The sequence below is a fragment of the Drosophila melanogaster genome, chromosome 3L, assembly GCF_000001215.4.
Source record: "Drosophila melanogaster chromosome 3L".
Lineage (NCBI taxonomy): Eukaryota > Metazoa > Arthropoda > Insecta > Diptera > Drosophilidae > Drosophila > Drosophila melanogaster.
The window spans coordinates 6,623,533-6,640,890 of NT_037436.4; the positions used below are offsets into that span (position 1 = coordinate 6,623,533).

Consider the following 17,358-nt stretch of genomic DNA (forward strand, 5'->3'; position numbering starts at 1 on the left):
CGTAATGAGATTTGTTAAAAGGATTGTTCGTCCAAATCATTCGTAATTACCAACAAAATAAAAACGCGACGGCGCGTAGGAAAAACCCGAAAATCGCTGCTCTTGCAACCTCCACCCCCCAGCACGCCTACTTTTCCGCCTCCGCCTCCCAAGCTGTTGTTATCAATTATGCAGCCCAAAAACGCAGGCATAACGTAAACAAACATTTAACCAGTAACCTGCAACTTGTGTGGTGGCCAAAATGCAGTAGGTCAGTTACAGCATCCGGCTCTCATTTTCCACCACTCTCGCTGGCGCTCTCTCATTTCCACTCTATCTCTTCGTGCTTTGCAGACTCCTGAGAGACCGGAAAAATCAGGCTTTTAGTACAAAGAGCACAGCATCCCTTGGGCGATTCTCTCGGCTTTCACACTCCCAGTAACTCGGACCACAAAGCGACATTGTGGTTGTGTCGCCGGGTTTTTCCGGAGCCTCGTATTACTGGCTAGCTTAGGAGTTTTTAGTGCTGATTACAACGCGTGTCCGTTTGGTTCAACTGAGCGGATGAACAGTGTCGAACGTTGATTTTCCGATTTTCTTGTGACTTGGAAATCGGCAGAGGGAAATCTCTTATCGAACCCGAAGTTAAAGCCAGGCGAGCCCAGGCGAATTAAAGCGAGAAAAGCATGTGCAAATATAAATCAAAATCAACGAAAAAGAAGTCAAGTCCTTTGGGCTGAATAAATAAATCCAATACAAACAATAGTGGAATTGAATAAAGCTGCCAAAATAAACAAAAGCATTTTATTAACTGCCACAAAAAAAAAAAATTGGCCAAACAAACAAACGGTGTAACACATAAAATAAAGCCATTAATGCGAGCTTAAATAAAGGAAATTAAAACAAAAATTTAGTCAATAAAAGTTTAACCAAACAAAATCAAGTGAAACGTTTTGCGTGATGGCAAAACCAATTTAACCAGCAAATACACTTCATTGTGCTCGAAACTCAAAGTGCAAAAACTTGGCGAAATAGTTGCAACAAGCTACCAGCGCAAAATGCATTCGAGGCTAAAATTCTTGGCATATTTACATTTTATATGCGCCAGCAGCATTTTCTGGCCGGAATTTAGTTCAGCCCAGCAGCAGCAACAGACGGTATCGTTAACCGAGAAAATACCATTAGGTGAGTCTCAAAAGCGTCGCCAAAGGAGCCACCAAGCTACCGAGGATCCTGCCATCCTGTGGATGCGGAAAAGGAGCAGTGGCATGAGCAGAAATTGTCACTTACACTGCACTTGCAGCTGGGATTTGGCCAAAATGTGCTGCTCCTGCTCCTGCTTCTGTTGTTGTCCCATGTCCTTTGCTATGTGATTCCCGGAATATATTTCTTAGTTTCCTGCCATGGCTCGTTGGGGAAATTGGGTATGGCTGATGCCCGAAGATTATCCCTGACCTTCCTCGCTTCGTCCTGTTTTCGGCACAAAGAATGCAGCATGATTTTCAGTAGAATTTTATGTTCAATATACTTCACACGTCGCAAACGAGACATCCTTCCCAGCGCTATAACAATGAGCCTAACAATTGGCTATATTATGGCTTGATTTTGTTTTGCACTTCTTTTGCCGGACGTTTTAAAAGAATTGTCCTCTTATATTGCTAAATAGGTATGAGTATGCTTAGGAAGGTTTTCCTTTTAATCTGACACAATAATAAGCTTTATTAGCTTTGTTTATCATACAAACTACTTTTAAATATACTTGTTTTTTTTTTTGCCATGTTTTTGATTACTTTTTTATACTTTTTAAGTATTAATAGCTTTGGTTGGTAGTTGGGTGTGCAGTTTTGGAGGAACTTTTTATTTTCCTTCAAGTTGAAAAGTTGGAAAACTGTTGCATAAGCAAAGTAGTTATTATTTATTACGTTTCTGGTTTGCCCTTCGCATGTTTTCCTATTGATGTTTACATTACATACCCACGCTCGGTGTTTATAAATTAAAACAAATAAATCAATTTTGCTATATAAAATATTTTTTTAATAGAGGCTGAATGATTTATGAATTAAGTGTATGAAAAGTGTTGATGTTATCACATCAAATTTCAATATGTTATGTTATTAATTACAGCAAATTCGTTTGACTTAACATAGTTACTTTTGTTTTTTGAATATATGCAATATTTAATATTATATCAAAATTTTATGATGAGTCTTATTCGAGAGCTGGCTTTAATATTCTTTGCATTTTGAATGTACCCACTCACCAAATTCCCGATTTGGCGTCGAAAGTCGTTCCAAGAACTTGCCTAGTTGCACTACATTTTATTTTACGCTTTCCTGCTTTTTTTGCCACCTTCTTTTTATTACACGATGGCGTTCAGTCATTGCACCTGCAGTCATTTTGGCCCCATGCTCCGCAATTCCCACCCATATATATATATATATATATGTATATATATCTGGTTGGTGGCTGCTAATGTGACAGTCATGCTGACTGGCTTGCACTCAAATCCGGGCTTCGCTATGGCGACTGAAATTGGGATGGAGATGGGGGATCCTTGCTGGTATGTAGGTGCTACCTGTTCAGGTACCATGCAAAAGCGCAGCACAAAATTGCTGCATCAACACTTCGTTTGCGCTTTTTGTTGTTGCCTGTCGGGGCGGCTTTTCTCGCTACTTGCTAGTGTGGGTGTGTAAGTATCTGTGTGAGCCGGTTGCCTTTGTGTGGGTGTGACATTATGCTATCATTTGTGTACATATTTGCTCTGTGCGCTTTTTCGTTTAATATTAACAGGACCGTGTCAAAAGCTGCCTAAATATTTAACGAAGCAAAAATATTCGCCCTGACGCCGAGTCTCAACCCATGCAGCCCTTATTTATTTAGTTTTCACATATTTTTCTATCCCTCCACAGGTGCAATCTTCGAACAGGGAACGGATGATGTGCAATCAGCCTTTAAATATGCAATGCTCAATCACAATCTGAATGTGAGCTCTCGACGCTTCGAATTGCAGGCGTATGTCGATGTCATCAATACAGCGGATGCATTCAAATTATCCCGCCTGAGTATGTGTTTTTACCGAGCAATCCTTTCGTTTCCGAACGCCATCCCTCATCAGAAAAAAACCCGAGAGAGAGAAAAAAAAACACCATTACACAATACCTGGTGCCCCATTAATTATGTGCATTTTTTATTGAAAATTGGTTTTACTTTACGTCTCCACTCCGCACTCAAAGCTGCAATTTAATTGTGCGACCTAGACACTGTCTCCGATCCCTCACCCATACCACCACGCTTTGCCAACCAACCATCCAACCATCCACCCATTCACCATCAATTTTCCACCCACTCTGTCACTGAAAATGTGAAAAAAAAGTAGTAAAGGAAAAAACACAAAACGAATTTATTACTGTAACCTACAGTTTGCAATCAATTCTCGCGCGGAGTCTACTCAATGCTGGGCGCCGTATCGCCGGACTCGTTTGACACATTGCACTCGTACTCGAATACGTTCCAAATGCCATTTGTGACGCCCTGGTTTCCCGAGAAGGTAAGTTCCATACCATACCATTGGTACATAAAGTAGTAGTAGTTGTAATAGTAGTAGTGCATGCAGCTGGAGGGGCAAAATAAGAGAAAAAACTGTCATATGTAATTGATTTCAGAGTCGCAGCGCGCAATTATTTACATTTTGCGGTTTCGATGTGAGCGATAGGGCAGGTGGTTTGGCTTGGGGGTGTGGTTAACTCAGTTATGCGTTAATGAAGTTGTCCAAAAGGTTGATGGAACAAAGGAAAAGTTTTCAAAGTGCCAACACATATTAGACCCAGTGGGAGGTAGTCAAATATTTAATTGTGCGCTTGGCTGCCTAATGAAGTCGGACATTTAACAAAGGCAAATGGCGGAGTGTTGAAGAATGTTAAATTTTACAGAGGCATTTTTTATTTTTAATTGAAGGGATTGGACAAACATTTAGTGCAATTTTTATATGAAACTCTAGATTAATGGGTCATTTAATATTAGACTTCAAAATAAAGACTGGGCCTTTATTGATTTTTGCTAGAAGTGTCAGACATCCTGTCACGAAATCCAAATGGTAAGGGTAAAATCACGTAGGAATTATAAAAAGATTTTATGTTTTGCCCCTTTTCTCCACAATCAGACTGGCCTTTATTACAACTCACATCTAAGAGTCCCCAAGCAGTTTTAGATTTTCAATTACCAATCGCATTAGCTGGGGATCGTAACCCACAACACAGGCCAAGCAAAAAAGGCAAAAATTCCCCAGCTAATCCGAAACCATTTTGTAGAAATGAAGTCATTGCATAAAGTGGAGCACTGGGTGTCGTAGCGGGTTCACAGTTCAAAACAGTGCCCAACTGTGTGTTCGCTGTGCCCTCAGACAGTGCACTAAATCAAAGCCAAAGCACAAATCATAATAATTGTAATTTGAAGAAAATGTACTACCAACGGCAACAAAGCGGACAACAGTTGTTGTAGTTGTTGTTACCGACTGTTGCTGTTGTTGTCACTTGCGAAACAGAAAGCCAAACGCTCCGCCATCCGGAAGACAATGCCAAACGAGCGGCGAACGAGGAGCGCCTGGGACTCCCACACTGAGAGCGAAAAAATTTATGACACGCTCTTGGCCTCTTTTATTTCAATCACTATAAATCAAGATATGGCGGCGGGGGCAGAATCCAAAACTGGAGGAGCAGGCAGGAAAGCAGTGGCATCCACCGACTCTCCAGAACCAACTCCAACGCCAGCTAGGAAAACACCAGCGCACACACATTCCGAGATTCGCACACATTGACTGCGCATTTGCGTGCTACTCGGGGCGCTGTCATACACAGAGAAAAATTATCGAAAACTGGTCAATGAGGTACCTCTAATTACAAATAAAATCGAAGAATATCTGTTAAAAATCTATTGATTTCAAATTAGTTCAATACAAAATTCGAGGGATTTTTAGATAGAAACACGATAAAATCATGAATTTATCAATATAATTTAATGGTTTCAGTAATGACCTGATATTTAATACGATTTCTATATCAACGTGAGATAATTATTTATCAGTTTTTCCCACTGTTCTTGTATGTTGAGCCAAACGATAACGGGTATCTGTGTGTATCCCCTTGGATGTATCTGCTTGTTGGCGTCGCCTTACCGCCTCCCCCATATCCCTACCCCTGGCCCGACCCCTCCGATTGTGCCACTCGCCATAAACTTACATGCATGTCGCTGGCGGGGCGCAAAGCGGAAACGCGTTTCATTTTATTATTGCTTCATGTAGCGTGCGCATTATACATTGTTATAGCAGCCAGTTCATGAGGGCCACGGTTTTGTTTTGCATACTTTTAGGTGCTTGCGCCGTCGTCGGGTCTCCTGGATTTCGCTATCAGCATGCGTCCGGATTATCATCAGGCGATTATCGATACCATCCAGTACTACGGCTGGCAGAGCATTATTTATCTCTACGACTCGCACGATGGTGAGTACACCAGTACCACACTCATACATTTGTATATGTATGTATACATTCCATCTTCCATTCCTTCACAACGAGATCCAAGCCACACATTATCTCCCCGACTTGTTTGTTTGCCCATTTGGTTGCTTTGTGTTTCGATTTCATTTCATTTGACTTTCATTTGCCATAAACAAATAAGGCCTCGAACGGCTGGGAGTGGATTTAAGTAGCGGTTATGGCAATGTTTTCGCTGGGGATTAAGTGTGTCAGTGCGAGGGTGGGATGTGGACTTATCTAGCACCGCTGAAAAGCGGTTATGGAATCTATTAAAAAATTTTGTTCTCCTATGAAAATACAAGTTTACATGTTTAATTTGTTTTAACTCGTCTTAAAGCCTCTGTAAGCAAATGGTGACTTTGGATTTCTCACCTCGCCATGTTAATTTTATCCATTTCCTTTTCTACTCGCTACCCCTGTTCCACTTTATTTTTAGTCCTGCGACCTCGAGCTCGTGTCTCTTCATTTCTGCTAATATGTAATTAAATAAGCGGCACAAAGAGCCCCGTGCGCCTTCTGAAAAAAAAAGTAAGGAGGGTAGAGCTCGGCAGACAGGGCGCTCAAGTGCCTTTAAGAGCGCTCTTTCGAGTGGCTCCTCAACGGGCTTAAGCAGCCTGGAGAAGGACACACGCACACACAGACAGGCGGGTATATTCCACGCACACATATGTTCGAGCTTACCCGCTCTTTGTGCGTGTATGTGCATGTGTGTGTGTGTGTACATATATGCTTTGGTTCTTAGGCTGCTTTTTGTTGTATTGAAATTTATTTCAAAGCAATTTCCTGCCGTCTACGTGGGACAATACGACGAAGGCAACAATTACGGCCAAAGATGAAGACATCAGATGGAGCAAAAGACAGAGACGAAGCCACACACATACACAGACAAAAAATCTCATATTACGTATACGCCGCAGTGATTTTTCCCTTTCGCGTCCTGTCTCCATTATAATGAGTTCACACGCCGCTGTAAGTCTGTGTGTGTGTTTGTGTGTATTTCCCCGAGTGGATGTGTGTGTGTGTCATGTGTTAATGACTCTGTGTGAAATAAAATTTATGACTTTATGCAACTGCTGCCCGCGCGCTACTGCCTTAACATTATTATTATTTTGCCTTTTTGGGCCATTTTTTAATATTTGCCTCGGCGCCGAAAAGTAGGCCGACATTGTTGCCGCTGGCATTCGTTGCAGGAAAAGGAAATGCCGCAGCAGCACTTGCCTTGCTCTGCAGAGTAGAGCAGGCCCTCCATTCCAAACCATTTTCCATTCCGCAGCCATTTTTTTTTTTTTGGCCGACTTCGAGTCGGGCGTTTACATTGTTAACGAAAGGCACAACCAGCACCACAGCGGGACTTTATATTTTAATGCCGCTGTCAGCAGTTTGTTGTTATTGCTTTGTTCAACGCCCCAACAACGCCTTTTGTGCCTTGTTATCACTTCGACTCTGGTTTGGGTGCAAAATGGCTGAACTGAAACTGCTGCACACGGCGACAAATTGGTAGCATATTTTTTGGCGCATTCATGAATGCCGAAGGATAGCACTACACCCCATCGATCCTGCTCGACTATATAGGAAACATTCAATAAAACAGCAGCCCCGCACGCAATGTGAACTTTTTTTGGTGGCTGCTATTTATTGAAATGTTACCAGCACACCACAAAAAAGTACTTCAATTGTGTGTGCACTTCCGCTTCCGCTTTCCACGCGAGTGTTTACTGCTCCTGCCTTTGCTCCGTTGTGGGTTTGTTTTTCCACTGTTTTCATTTTCATTTTTTTTCTGTTTTCGGCGAATCAATGCAGGCAGCAAATCAATGACAACAACAACACTGAGAGCCATATTGGTCGTGCAACAAATGGCGTGTGAAAATATATACATTTTTTTCTGATTTTGTTTCGTCCTTGCGGCTTGTGAGGGTTTCCCAAAAGGGCGAGCGAGATTGAAAGATGGCATGATGCTTCGTTTCCGACTGCGGGCAAAAAATAAGAATGGAGAATATGATTAAATGACACATGCTTCCCGCAGAGAGAGATAAATCTATTCGAATAAATTCATTCAGATTGGAAATTGTTTATAGATTGCAAGCATTATCATAAAACGCAAAGCCGTCACTCTCTCAGTCCGCTGCATTATCAGATTGTTTTTTTATGGCGCCAAATACCCAGCTACACCTTAATCCACACTCCGCCCACCAAGAAAACACACACAATAGCCACGCTCTTTGTTCAACTGACCGACAATCGCTTTCGGATGCCCCACAGGCTTACTACGGCTGCAGCAAATCTATCAAGAACTGAAGCCCGGAAATGAAACGTTCCGTGTGCAAATGGTGAAACGCATCGCCAACGTAACGATGGCCATTGAATTTTTGCACACGCTGGAGGATTTGGGTCGCTTTAGCAAAAAGCGCATCGTGCTCGACTGCCCGGCGGAAATGGCCAAAGAGATCATCGTCCAGCATGTGCGGGACATCAAGCTGGGCCGGCGCACCTATCATTACCTGCTCAGCGGACTGGTAAGTGGAGCCCGTTTCCCCATTTCCATCCCGGTGGGGAGACTTTAATAGGGAATTATTGCTAGCTTCCGGTTGCGCAGATTCTTAGTCTGCTAAATTCCCAGGTAGTTTGGACTTAACAGGGTATTTCATATTCAACAGAGTTCAAGAGACTCAGAAAACCTAATTAGGAAGTTTGCTTTTAAAAATATTAAAATGTAAGCTGAATTTTAATACTTTGATAACATGTTGATTTACATCAGAAATATATAGACTACCCTAAAGTCTTCGCAGTCGGACTAATCCTTCCACCACGTTTTTCTGCCGCCTCAGGTCATGGACAACCACTGGCCCAGCGATGTGGTCGAGTTTGGGGCCATCAACATCACCGGCTTTCGGATTGTCGACTCTAATCGGAGGGCGGTGCGTGATTTCCACGACAGCCGGAAACGTTTGGAGCCGAGCGGCCAAAGCCAAAGCCAGAACGCAGGGGGGCCCAACAGCTTGCCGGCCATTTCGGTAAATTGTCAGCCGTCATTGATTTGTTTCGCCTGCAACTCTAGTTTTTTTCCCCCGTTTCCATTCCGTTCTCTGTGATTTTTCACAGGCCCAGGCTGCACTGATGTACGATGCGGTTTTTGTGCTCGTCGAGGCCTTCAATCGCATTTTGCGCAAGAAGCCGGATCAGTTCCGTTCCAATCATCTGCAGCGCCGCAGCCACGGAGGCAGCTCCTCCTCATCCGCCACGGGCACCAATGAGTCCAGTGCCCTCCTCGATTGCAACACCAGCAAGGGCTGGGTCACGCCATGGGAGCAGGGCGAAAAAATATCAAGGGTGCTGAGAAAGGTGAGTGAAAAACAGGTTACATGATGTCTAAATGGGAACCTTCAGAGGTCTGCGAAATAATTGCCTTAATATTTTCAATGGTTAATGATTCTTCATAAATAAAACATATTTAACATATGAGATATTTAAAGTCCATATTTATCTTCTAATAAAACTGAAAAAAATTTGTCGTCTGCATAACATTTTTTCTCCCTGCTCAATCCGCCAGGTGGAAATCGACGGTTTGTCGGGCGAGATCCGTTTCGACGAGGACGGACGTCGCATCAACTACACGCTGCATGTGGTGGAGATGTCCGTGAACAGCACCTTGCAGCAGGTGGCCGAGTGGCGTGATGACGCCGGACTCCTTCCGCTCCACAGCCATAACTACGCGTCGTCATCGCGTTCCGCGTCGGCCAGCACCGGAGATTACGACCGGAATCACACGTACATCGTGAGTAGTCTGCTGGAGGAGCCGTATCTGTCGCTCAAGCAGTACACCTACGGAGAATCATTGGTGGGCAACGATCGATTCGAGGGATACTGCAAGGATTTGGCCGATATGCTAGCAGCTCAACTGGGAATTAAATGTGAGTTCAAAAGCAAATCGTTAAATTACAAAAGGGGGAGGAAAGCTATATTCATAGATAGCTTACTTATTAGAAGTACTTCCAAAGATTATGTGGTAATTTAAATAACCAATCCATTCCCAGATGAAATACGCCTGGTGCAAGATGGCAACTATGGTGCAGAGAATCAGTATGCTCCTGGCGGTTGGGATGGCATGGTGGGTGAGCTGATTCGCAAGGAGGCGGATATAGCCATATCCGCAATGACTATTACAGCCGAAAGAGAACGGGTTATAGACTTTAGCAAACCCTTTATGACCCTGGGAATATCCATTATGATAAAGAAGCCCGTGAAACAGACACCAGGAGTGTTTAGTTTTCTTAATCCCCTATCCCAGGAAATTTGGGTAAGTCTTGGGCTGAGAATTTCTTCTTATTTTCTTATCATAATGCAATGATAACAATTTCCAGATAAGCGTGATTCTCAGCTATGTGGGTGTTAGTTTTGTTCTGTACTTTGTTACACGTTTCCCACCCTATGAGTGGCGGATTGTGAGGCGTCCTCAAGCGGATTCCACTGCCCAGCAACCACCGGGAATTATTGGAGGTGCCACTTTGAGTGAACCACAAGCGCATGTGCCTCCAGTTCCACCTAATGAGTTCACTATGCTGAACTCCTTTTGGTATTCCTTGGCTGCTTTTATGCAGCAGGGATGCGATATTACACCTCCTTCGATTGCCGGAAGGATAGCAGCTGCCGTCTGGTGGTTCTTCACTATCATATTAATATCCTCGTATACCGCCAATTTGGCCGCTTTTCTCACAGTGGAGCGTATGGTGGCGCCCATCAAAACGCCCGAGGACTTGACCATGCAAACGGATGTGAACTATGGTACCCTGTTATACGGCTCCACTTGGGAATTCTTTAGGGTAAGTTCGAAACATTGTTTCTCCTTTTGTTTTTCCTCTTTTTAAAAATAAGTTACCTTGCAGCGTTCACAAATCGGTCTGCACAATAAAATGTGGGAGTATATGAATGCCAATCAACACCATTCGGTGCACACCTATGATGAGGGTATTCGTAGGGTGAGGCAATCCAAGGGCAAGTATGCCCTACTGGTGGAGTCACCCAAAAACGAGTATGTAAATGCTAGGCCTCCGTGCGACACAATGAAAGTGGGACGCAATATCGATACGAAGGGATTTGGCGTGGCCACACCCATAGGATCGCCACTGAGGTAGGTTTTCAATTTTCAATTTTTGAGTAGAGGTTTTAAAAGCAATAGCCGTTGAGTATGACTTCCTTTGGTATGTAACCCCTTACTGTTGTTACTATAGAAAACGCTTAAACGAGGCCGTGCTAACGCTAAAGGAGAACGGTGAGCTGTTGCGGATTAGGAATAAATGGTGGTTCGACAAGACCGAGTGCAATCTGGACCAGGAGACCTCCACACCGAACGAGCTCTCGCTAAGCAATGTGGCCGGGATCTACTACATCCTAATCGGAGGCCTGCTCCTGGCCGTGATTGTGGCCATCATGGAGTTCTTCTGCCGCAACAAAACCCCGCAGCTAAAGTCGCCAGGATCCAATGGATCCGCTGGTGGAGTGCCCGGAATGCTGGCCTCCTCAACATATCAAAGGGATTCCCTTTCCGATGCGATTATGCATTCGCAGGCCAAGTTGGCGATGCAGGCGAGCAGCGAGTATGACGAGCGATTGGTGGGCGTTGAGGTGAGCTATTATGACGGAATAATCCATCGAAAATCTCCACAAACTATCCCACTTTTTTAACCCCCAGTTGGCCTCGAACGTGCGGTATCAGTACAGCATGTAAGAAACCCGCTCGTTCACCATACGAGTAACTTGTAAATAATTAAGGCATTATCCGATAACGATGAAAAAGGCATAACTAAACGACGCTGGCAATCAACTCTCGGGTCAAAAGGGGTAGACGGCGTTCAAAAAACTGTACAGAATAACCATGAATAATTGCTATTGTATTTTTGATAAATGTATACAAAGTGAGTGCATAAATTAACTATAGCTACGACTACCACTACAACTAAACTAAACTGTACATAGGTTAAGTGAAAATTATCCCGAAATAAAAATAAAGCGTATGTTTTAAGCAAAGCTTAAAGTGGAATTTCCTGTAAAGAGGCCGACGGTTACACGTGGCGTATGAGCGATGCGATGTGAGGCGTACGGTATGTATGCTTGTGAGTGCGTGTATGCGAAAGGTAAGCCGCTTAGTTGACTTAAAGTTTTAACAAAACCCGGCAAGGGCAAGGGTAAAGTGGGCGTGGCTCTGCCTAAGAGGCTTTCAACTCAAACTTTGTGCGTCTGCGGTAGTTGTAACCGCTTTACCCCCTAAATTATGTAAGAGCATCCCCAACTTAAGGCAAACACATGGCATCGGGATAATCCGTGGCCACATTCTATACGCATCCATATTCTGCGTATTCGTGTAGTTTTTCCTGCTCGATTGCCTCAATTTTAAATTGAAGTTCAAATTAATGTAAGCTAATGCAAATATAATTATTTTAATTGTTATTTCCTGTGCACTTGTTTGCGCCCGTGTTTGTGTTTGCTTGCGCGTTTGCGGTTTTGCTGATTTAATTAGATATCGGCAATCAAATGAAATGGAATTTGATTTTGTATAAATGTCTTGCAATTATTTTAATTTGGCTGAAATTGCGGCTAAATCGGCTTTGCGAGAATTAGTGTTATTTGATTTGATTTCGTTATTTTTATGCCGATTGCGGCCGAGCATTTTGTGTCGCCACCTTTCCAATGTTTGCCCGTTTGTATGTATATGTTTTTTGTGGCCTAATTTGCACATTGTTTGCTAGCATTTTTGGTTGGTTTGCTGGCAAGTGCTTAGAGGCTTTGTTAATTTGTACATACAAGAGCGTGGACAAATAAAATTGAATTGGCTTGGGGGCGTGGCTGGCCCTTCGATTCGAATCGCAGCTTTATGCAAATTTTTTCCTTACCCATCATCAAGACAACACAATGCCCTGCCCTAACTCCAAGTTTTCAGTAAGATGAAGAGCGTGAGGAAAACTTGCTGCAGCGGCTTTGGGATTGCTTTAAGTATCTGACAGCGCTTTGCATAAATTTTCCGGCCAAGTTCGACGGAGTCACGCGCCAGTTTTGCAGCTGCAAGCCGAGATGATTTGCCGAAAAGCCAAAAGGATTTGGGACACACAGTAGGCAGTATTCTCGTTCTCAGTCCTTTTTTTTCTGCATGTCGCATTTAATGCCACAATCGATTTTTCAATAAATTCAGCAGCAAAAGTTAAAAGCCACAAATCGGAGGGGATGGCAGAAAAATACCCAAACTTCTGCCGTAAATTTTCATATTTATTTATTTTGTCAATCCTTGTGCGCGAAAGCTGAAAGTTTCTCCTCAGGAATGAAATGCGATAAAAGTATCTGCATAGATACATGTATCTCCGCATGGGACTTTGCATTCTGGCTGACAGATAAGCGTAGCTGCTTCTGGTAATGGCCAGAAATCACAACGGATTCCTTGCGGTGCCAACTGTCAGCGGGGTGTACTCCAAAAAGGATCCATCCTTTTGCTAAATTCTTTGTCATCTGTGCCACGCACTCGCAATCGAAAAATATAATGCCCGAACTCCTTATGCGCGGAAATTCCTATATTTGCGAATGTGTGTCTCGCATGGAAACTCATAATATTTGCAAATGATGAACGTGAAAGTTTTTGATAAGTTTTTCGGGGGCACTGCGCAAAAAGTTGCAATCAACTTGTCGTAATGCCACAGCTCTGTGAACACAAACAAGTCCATAATTCTGTTATTGCAAAATCTATGAACTTTGAGCTGAAAAGGCTGACCCAGCATTTGTGCAATATGAATTTTAATTTTGACAAAGAGCTGGTGTGCACATTCCTCTATTAATTAACCATTTAATGGCTCTATTATTGCCTTTGTGTTCGGCTACCAAAATTGATAAAAACATCAATAAATTGTGTTTAACAATACGTACATACTGTACATATAACTAAAATTGTTGCATAATTAAAAAGCCACCGTCCATTAAAAATACTGCATCCACATGAAAGTAATCCAGCTAAAGGATCATTCCCAACCGCAAACATTTGCCCAAAAATATGTAGGCAGCACTTTGATTTGCCGTTTTTAATATTTTTGTGAGCACCCTTTTGCTCTGGGTTTTCCATATGCACCCTCACCTCCTTTACCACCCCCTTCCCCTTCACCACACTCATCGGAAAAGGCCCTTTGGAAAACCACATGTGCTGGCAGATGCTCATAAGTGAAATTTACGCACCGCTGCATACAATTCGCCAAAAAATGTTGCCAAGGATGGTAACTAATGTGAAATTCCAACCACTGCGCTGTGAGCAAGTTCATAAATTACAAGCCACAGAATTGGGGCTTTTGGCCTACCTTGAGTTGGTGATTGAGAGATATTGGCAGCAAATCAAAGTAAATGAAAAATTTCACAGTTCCGAAAGTGTGTCAACCGTAAGGAATTCCAATGGCCTTATATACATATATATATATTTATATATATATACACATCAATGCCCGAATGTGGAACGATAAAGATTTCAATTTTGCAACGATTTTCACATAGTCAAATTTGCACAATGCATATTTGCTGGCTGGCTCGTTTTATTGCTGCATTTCTTGTTATTTCTTCATTTGTTTTTTATCAAGCCAATAAATTACAACTAAGACGGGTGTGGTGGGTATGGAACTTTACGTGTGTAAGCTGGAAAATTTTGCATATATAAGCTGCTTTTGTTGGCCTAAATATAGGCAACTTTATTTCGGCCTGCGTGTGTGTTCATAAATCTCTCCCTGCCAGGAAAATCAACAAATCAAAAGCCGTAAGGACGTTGCAAAGGCAACCGAAGGCAATGAAGCGCAGTTGATTGCCAGAAAAATAATAATGGGCGAATGTTCTAAGTATTTTGAATAGGTTAGTGAAGAAACTGGCAAAAATGATTTCGAGTTAAATGAAATGGTAATTAATTGTCTCAAGAGTACTTACTCGAAGTTAACAAAGATCAAACTGAATTTATTTGCTATTACACCAAAGACTACTTATATACTTTCCTATTCTTGAACTCGAAAGCTTTCTCTCTGTGTACTTCCTTGAACTGGACTACGGATGAACTTTTCTTTTCGTCATCGGTCGATGCAGCTGCCAGACTCGATGGTTGGGGGTGTTTTTGTTCTTGGATGCGGTGCGCGTCGGGGCTTCTAAATAGCAAATTAAATGTAAACAAGTAATGTTTCATTAGCAGCATAAAATGTGTGTTTAATTATTACCGAGGAACCGTGTCCGGCCCCCTTCCGCTCCGCCCACCGACCACCGCCCATCGCCTTTTTAAACTTACCTAAAAAGTTAGTTCCCACACACAAATACACATGCAATTAACTTTTGCTGTGTGGGCGGGGAGTATTGCAGGGGCAACTTTTGTTGTGCATTTCATCTGAACTTGTTCGTAAATAAAATAAGGCAAGAACGAAATAAAAAATAAAATGCGAAATACTTTTACATATTTTTTAGCTATTTTCCCCCCTCCTTTTCCCGTTGTATTGAGCCAGAACTTTATCTGCGCAAATGTGCAACGCTTTGTTTGCCAGCTAACCGCATTGAAAAGTAGCTGCTAATGGTGGATGTGGATGGGTATGCCCAAACTCGATTCCCTGGGGGGCTGGGGGCCGTGAATATCCCGCACCACTTGTTGGGCAACTTTGCGAAAAGCCAAAGGCAACTTTTGCGCAAAATAAGCCCTATGATGCACGGCAAGACAAACCGAAGGCAAAGCCATGGTCAACAAAAGACTTGGGAGAGAGCTGCATTTAATTTGCAGATCCCTCTGTCCATTTACTTATTGTTTCGAAAGTCCGGCAAATGTGTAAGTGAGACGATTGAAAAATTCTAAATGTGCATTTCAATCGTAGCCGCAACTGGATTTTGGGTGGGGCGTGCCATTACAAAATGTCCCTACATTTCCCAGAGGCCGTTTAAATGCGTTTTACACTCGAACGTTTTTTTAAAATGAATGACACCATAAATATGCATGAAGTTTTAACACTATGCAGAAACAGCTGCAGCTGCAGTCGTCGACAAAATGCCTTTTTAAATAACAGAGTCCACTTGGAGGGCCAAAAACGCGGAGAAAAACAGCAACTCTTTGCCCAATTGGGCCCTCTGGCCGCCTTCATTTCTGGCCAAAATATTTATGCGTGGCGTGGTGAATGGGCCAAAAAGGTTGTTGGGGAAAAGCGGAGGCTGGGCTATGTGCCCATTTCATTACAACATTGTGCATACGCCGCGTTGCACATAATTGAAATGGCAAACAGTGAAAGGCAACGATTTTAACCAAATATGCAGAGACGCCGATTCCGATTCCGATTCCGAATCCGAGTTTCGTTTGTTTGTTTGTTTCAGCCGATGCCAATGTCGCTGTTTCAGCTTTAGTTTCTATCGTTTGGTTGCAGTTCAGTTCGGCATCCAATTGAATTTTCATAAAACGACGCACATCGCGGCAAGTTGGAATCAACAAAACAAAAACTCAAACTCAAACAACAAGAACCGGGCAAACAAAGCGCTCTACATTTAAACAAAACCTTGCAATATGAAACAAATTAAAATGCATATTGTTTGTGCGGGGAAATGGAATGAGGCAGGCATTAAACGCCATCACAAAAGATTTTAACCATATCTGGCAGTTCGCTTATTGCACTTTCGAGGAGTTTATTCGCTAGCAGAATAAGTTTGCACAAGTTAAAAAATATAAAAGCTTTTTAAATACTTTGGACTTTTGGAGTTATGTAAGGATTTTCTTTATGAATTAATGTATATTTTTCATTACTCTAGAAAGGCTTCTTTCTCTGTCCTTTTGAACATAAAAAACTTCTAAACCGGATTGACTTACAAATTTTCTTTCATCGCATTGAATGGAGTGTAAGCCGTCTCAAAATGAAATTCCAAATTCGAAGAGAATTCGGTCAGGCCTAAGGACCATCTTTGTAAGCCAGCCACAACCTGAATCTGAAGCCGCAACTTTCTCCTCCTCCATTGTCCCCTTTCAATTTTTATTTACCATTTTTTTTTTTTACAAATAATTGCGCATACGCCACGCTGACTCATGTGTATCTTTTCCTCAATGCATTTGCTTTTCTCCAGCGCCACGAAAGTACCATTGCAGCAATTTTACATTGAAATTATACAAGGCAACTCCTCCACAATAAAGGAAAGATTTACTCCTTCCATCCCCTTCCAGAGGCATTGCCCCTCGCTTTTGTTGTGCAAACAGACAAAACCTCAATAAAAATGTTGCTGCAATATTTGCAGCTTACGCGGGAGAAATCTTTTACAATACAAGGTACAAGAACATGTATATATATATATATATATATGTATATATACCTGTTCGTATACTTTTTATTTTATGCAATTTTTCTTTGGCACTTCTTTTCCGCTCGTGGCAGCCAAAAAACCTGCTGCCATCGTTTTCACATTAACAGCCAAAGCGAAGCGTATGCAACTGCCAGATCGCAGGAGGAAAAAGGACGCAGGACGCCGAACGAACGTCCTTGTGCATTTTGTGCTGTGCTCAGCCGGCGAGAGCGAGAAATTTCCCAGCAGGCAAATATATTTTTCAATAGCGTCGCTGGCGACGTGATTAATGCAAATAAAATAAAATAAAGTAAAAACGTAGTGGCATTGCTGGTTGCAAGTGCTAGTGCATCGTTGTCCTGCATAAATTTAAAGTGCTCGCAATGTTACACTTGAGACATCCGTGGCCTCGATAAGGCCAAAAACGACAGTCCTCCTTTTAGCCATTAAAAGCCGCACGTAGCTCATAAAGTTAATCAGCCAGCACTTTGAGCCGTTTTTCATACCACACTCGACACAGTCGCCGGCGAGAAAACAAACAAAATACAAAATTT

General features: G+C 42.5%; 1 protein-coding gene across 1 annotated transcript; it reads left to right on the top strand.

Annotated features, from left to right (window-relative positions):
* Positions 1-499: 499 nt before the first annotated feature.
* GluRIA (Glutamate receptor IA) lies at positions 500-11,527 on the top strand. Its single transcript, NM_057507.4, has 13 exons — positions 500-1,164; positions 2,889-3,041; positions 3,399-3,526; positions 5,344-5,473; positions 7,769-8,022; positions 8,335-8,520; positions 8,609-8,848; positions 9,057-9,417; positions 9,541-9,803; positions 9,868-10,326; positions 10,390-10,634; positions 10,735-11,128; positions 11,196-11,527. The coding sequence occupies exons 1-13, from the start codon at positions 1,038-1,040 to the stop codon at positions 11,229-11,231; spliced, it is 2,976 nt and encodes a 991-aa protein (NP_476855.1). The 5' UTR covers positions 500-1,037; the 3' UTR covers positions 11,232-11,527.
* Positions 11,528-17,358: the final 5,831 nt, after the last annotated feature.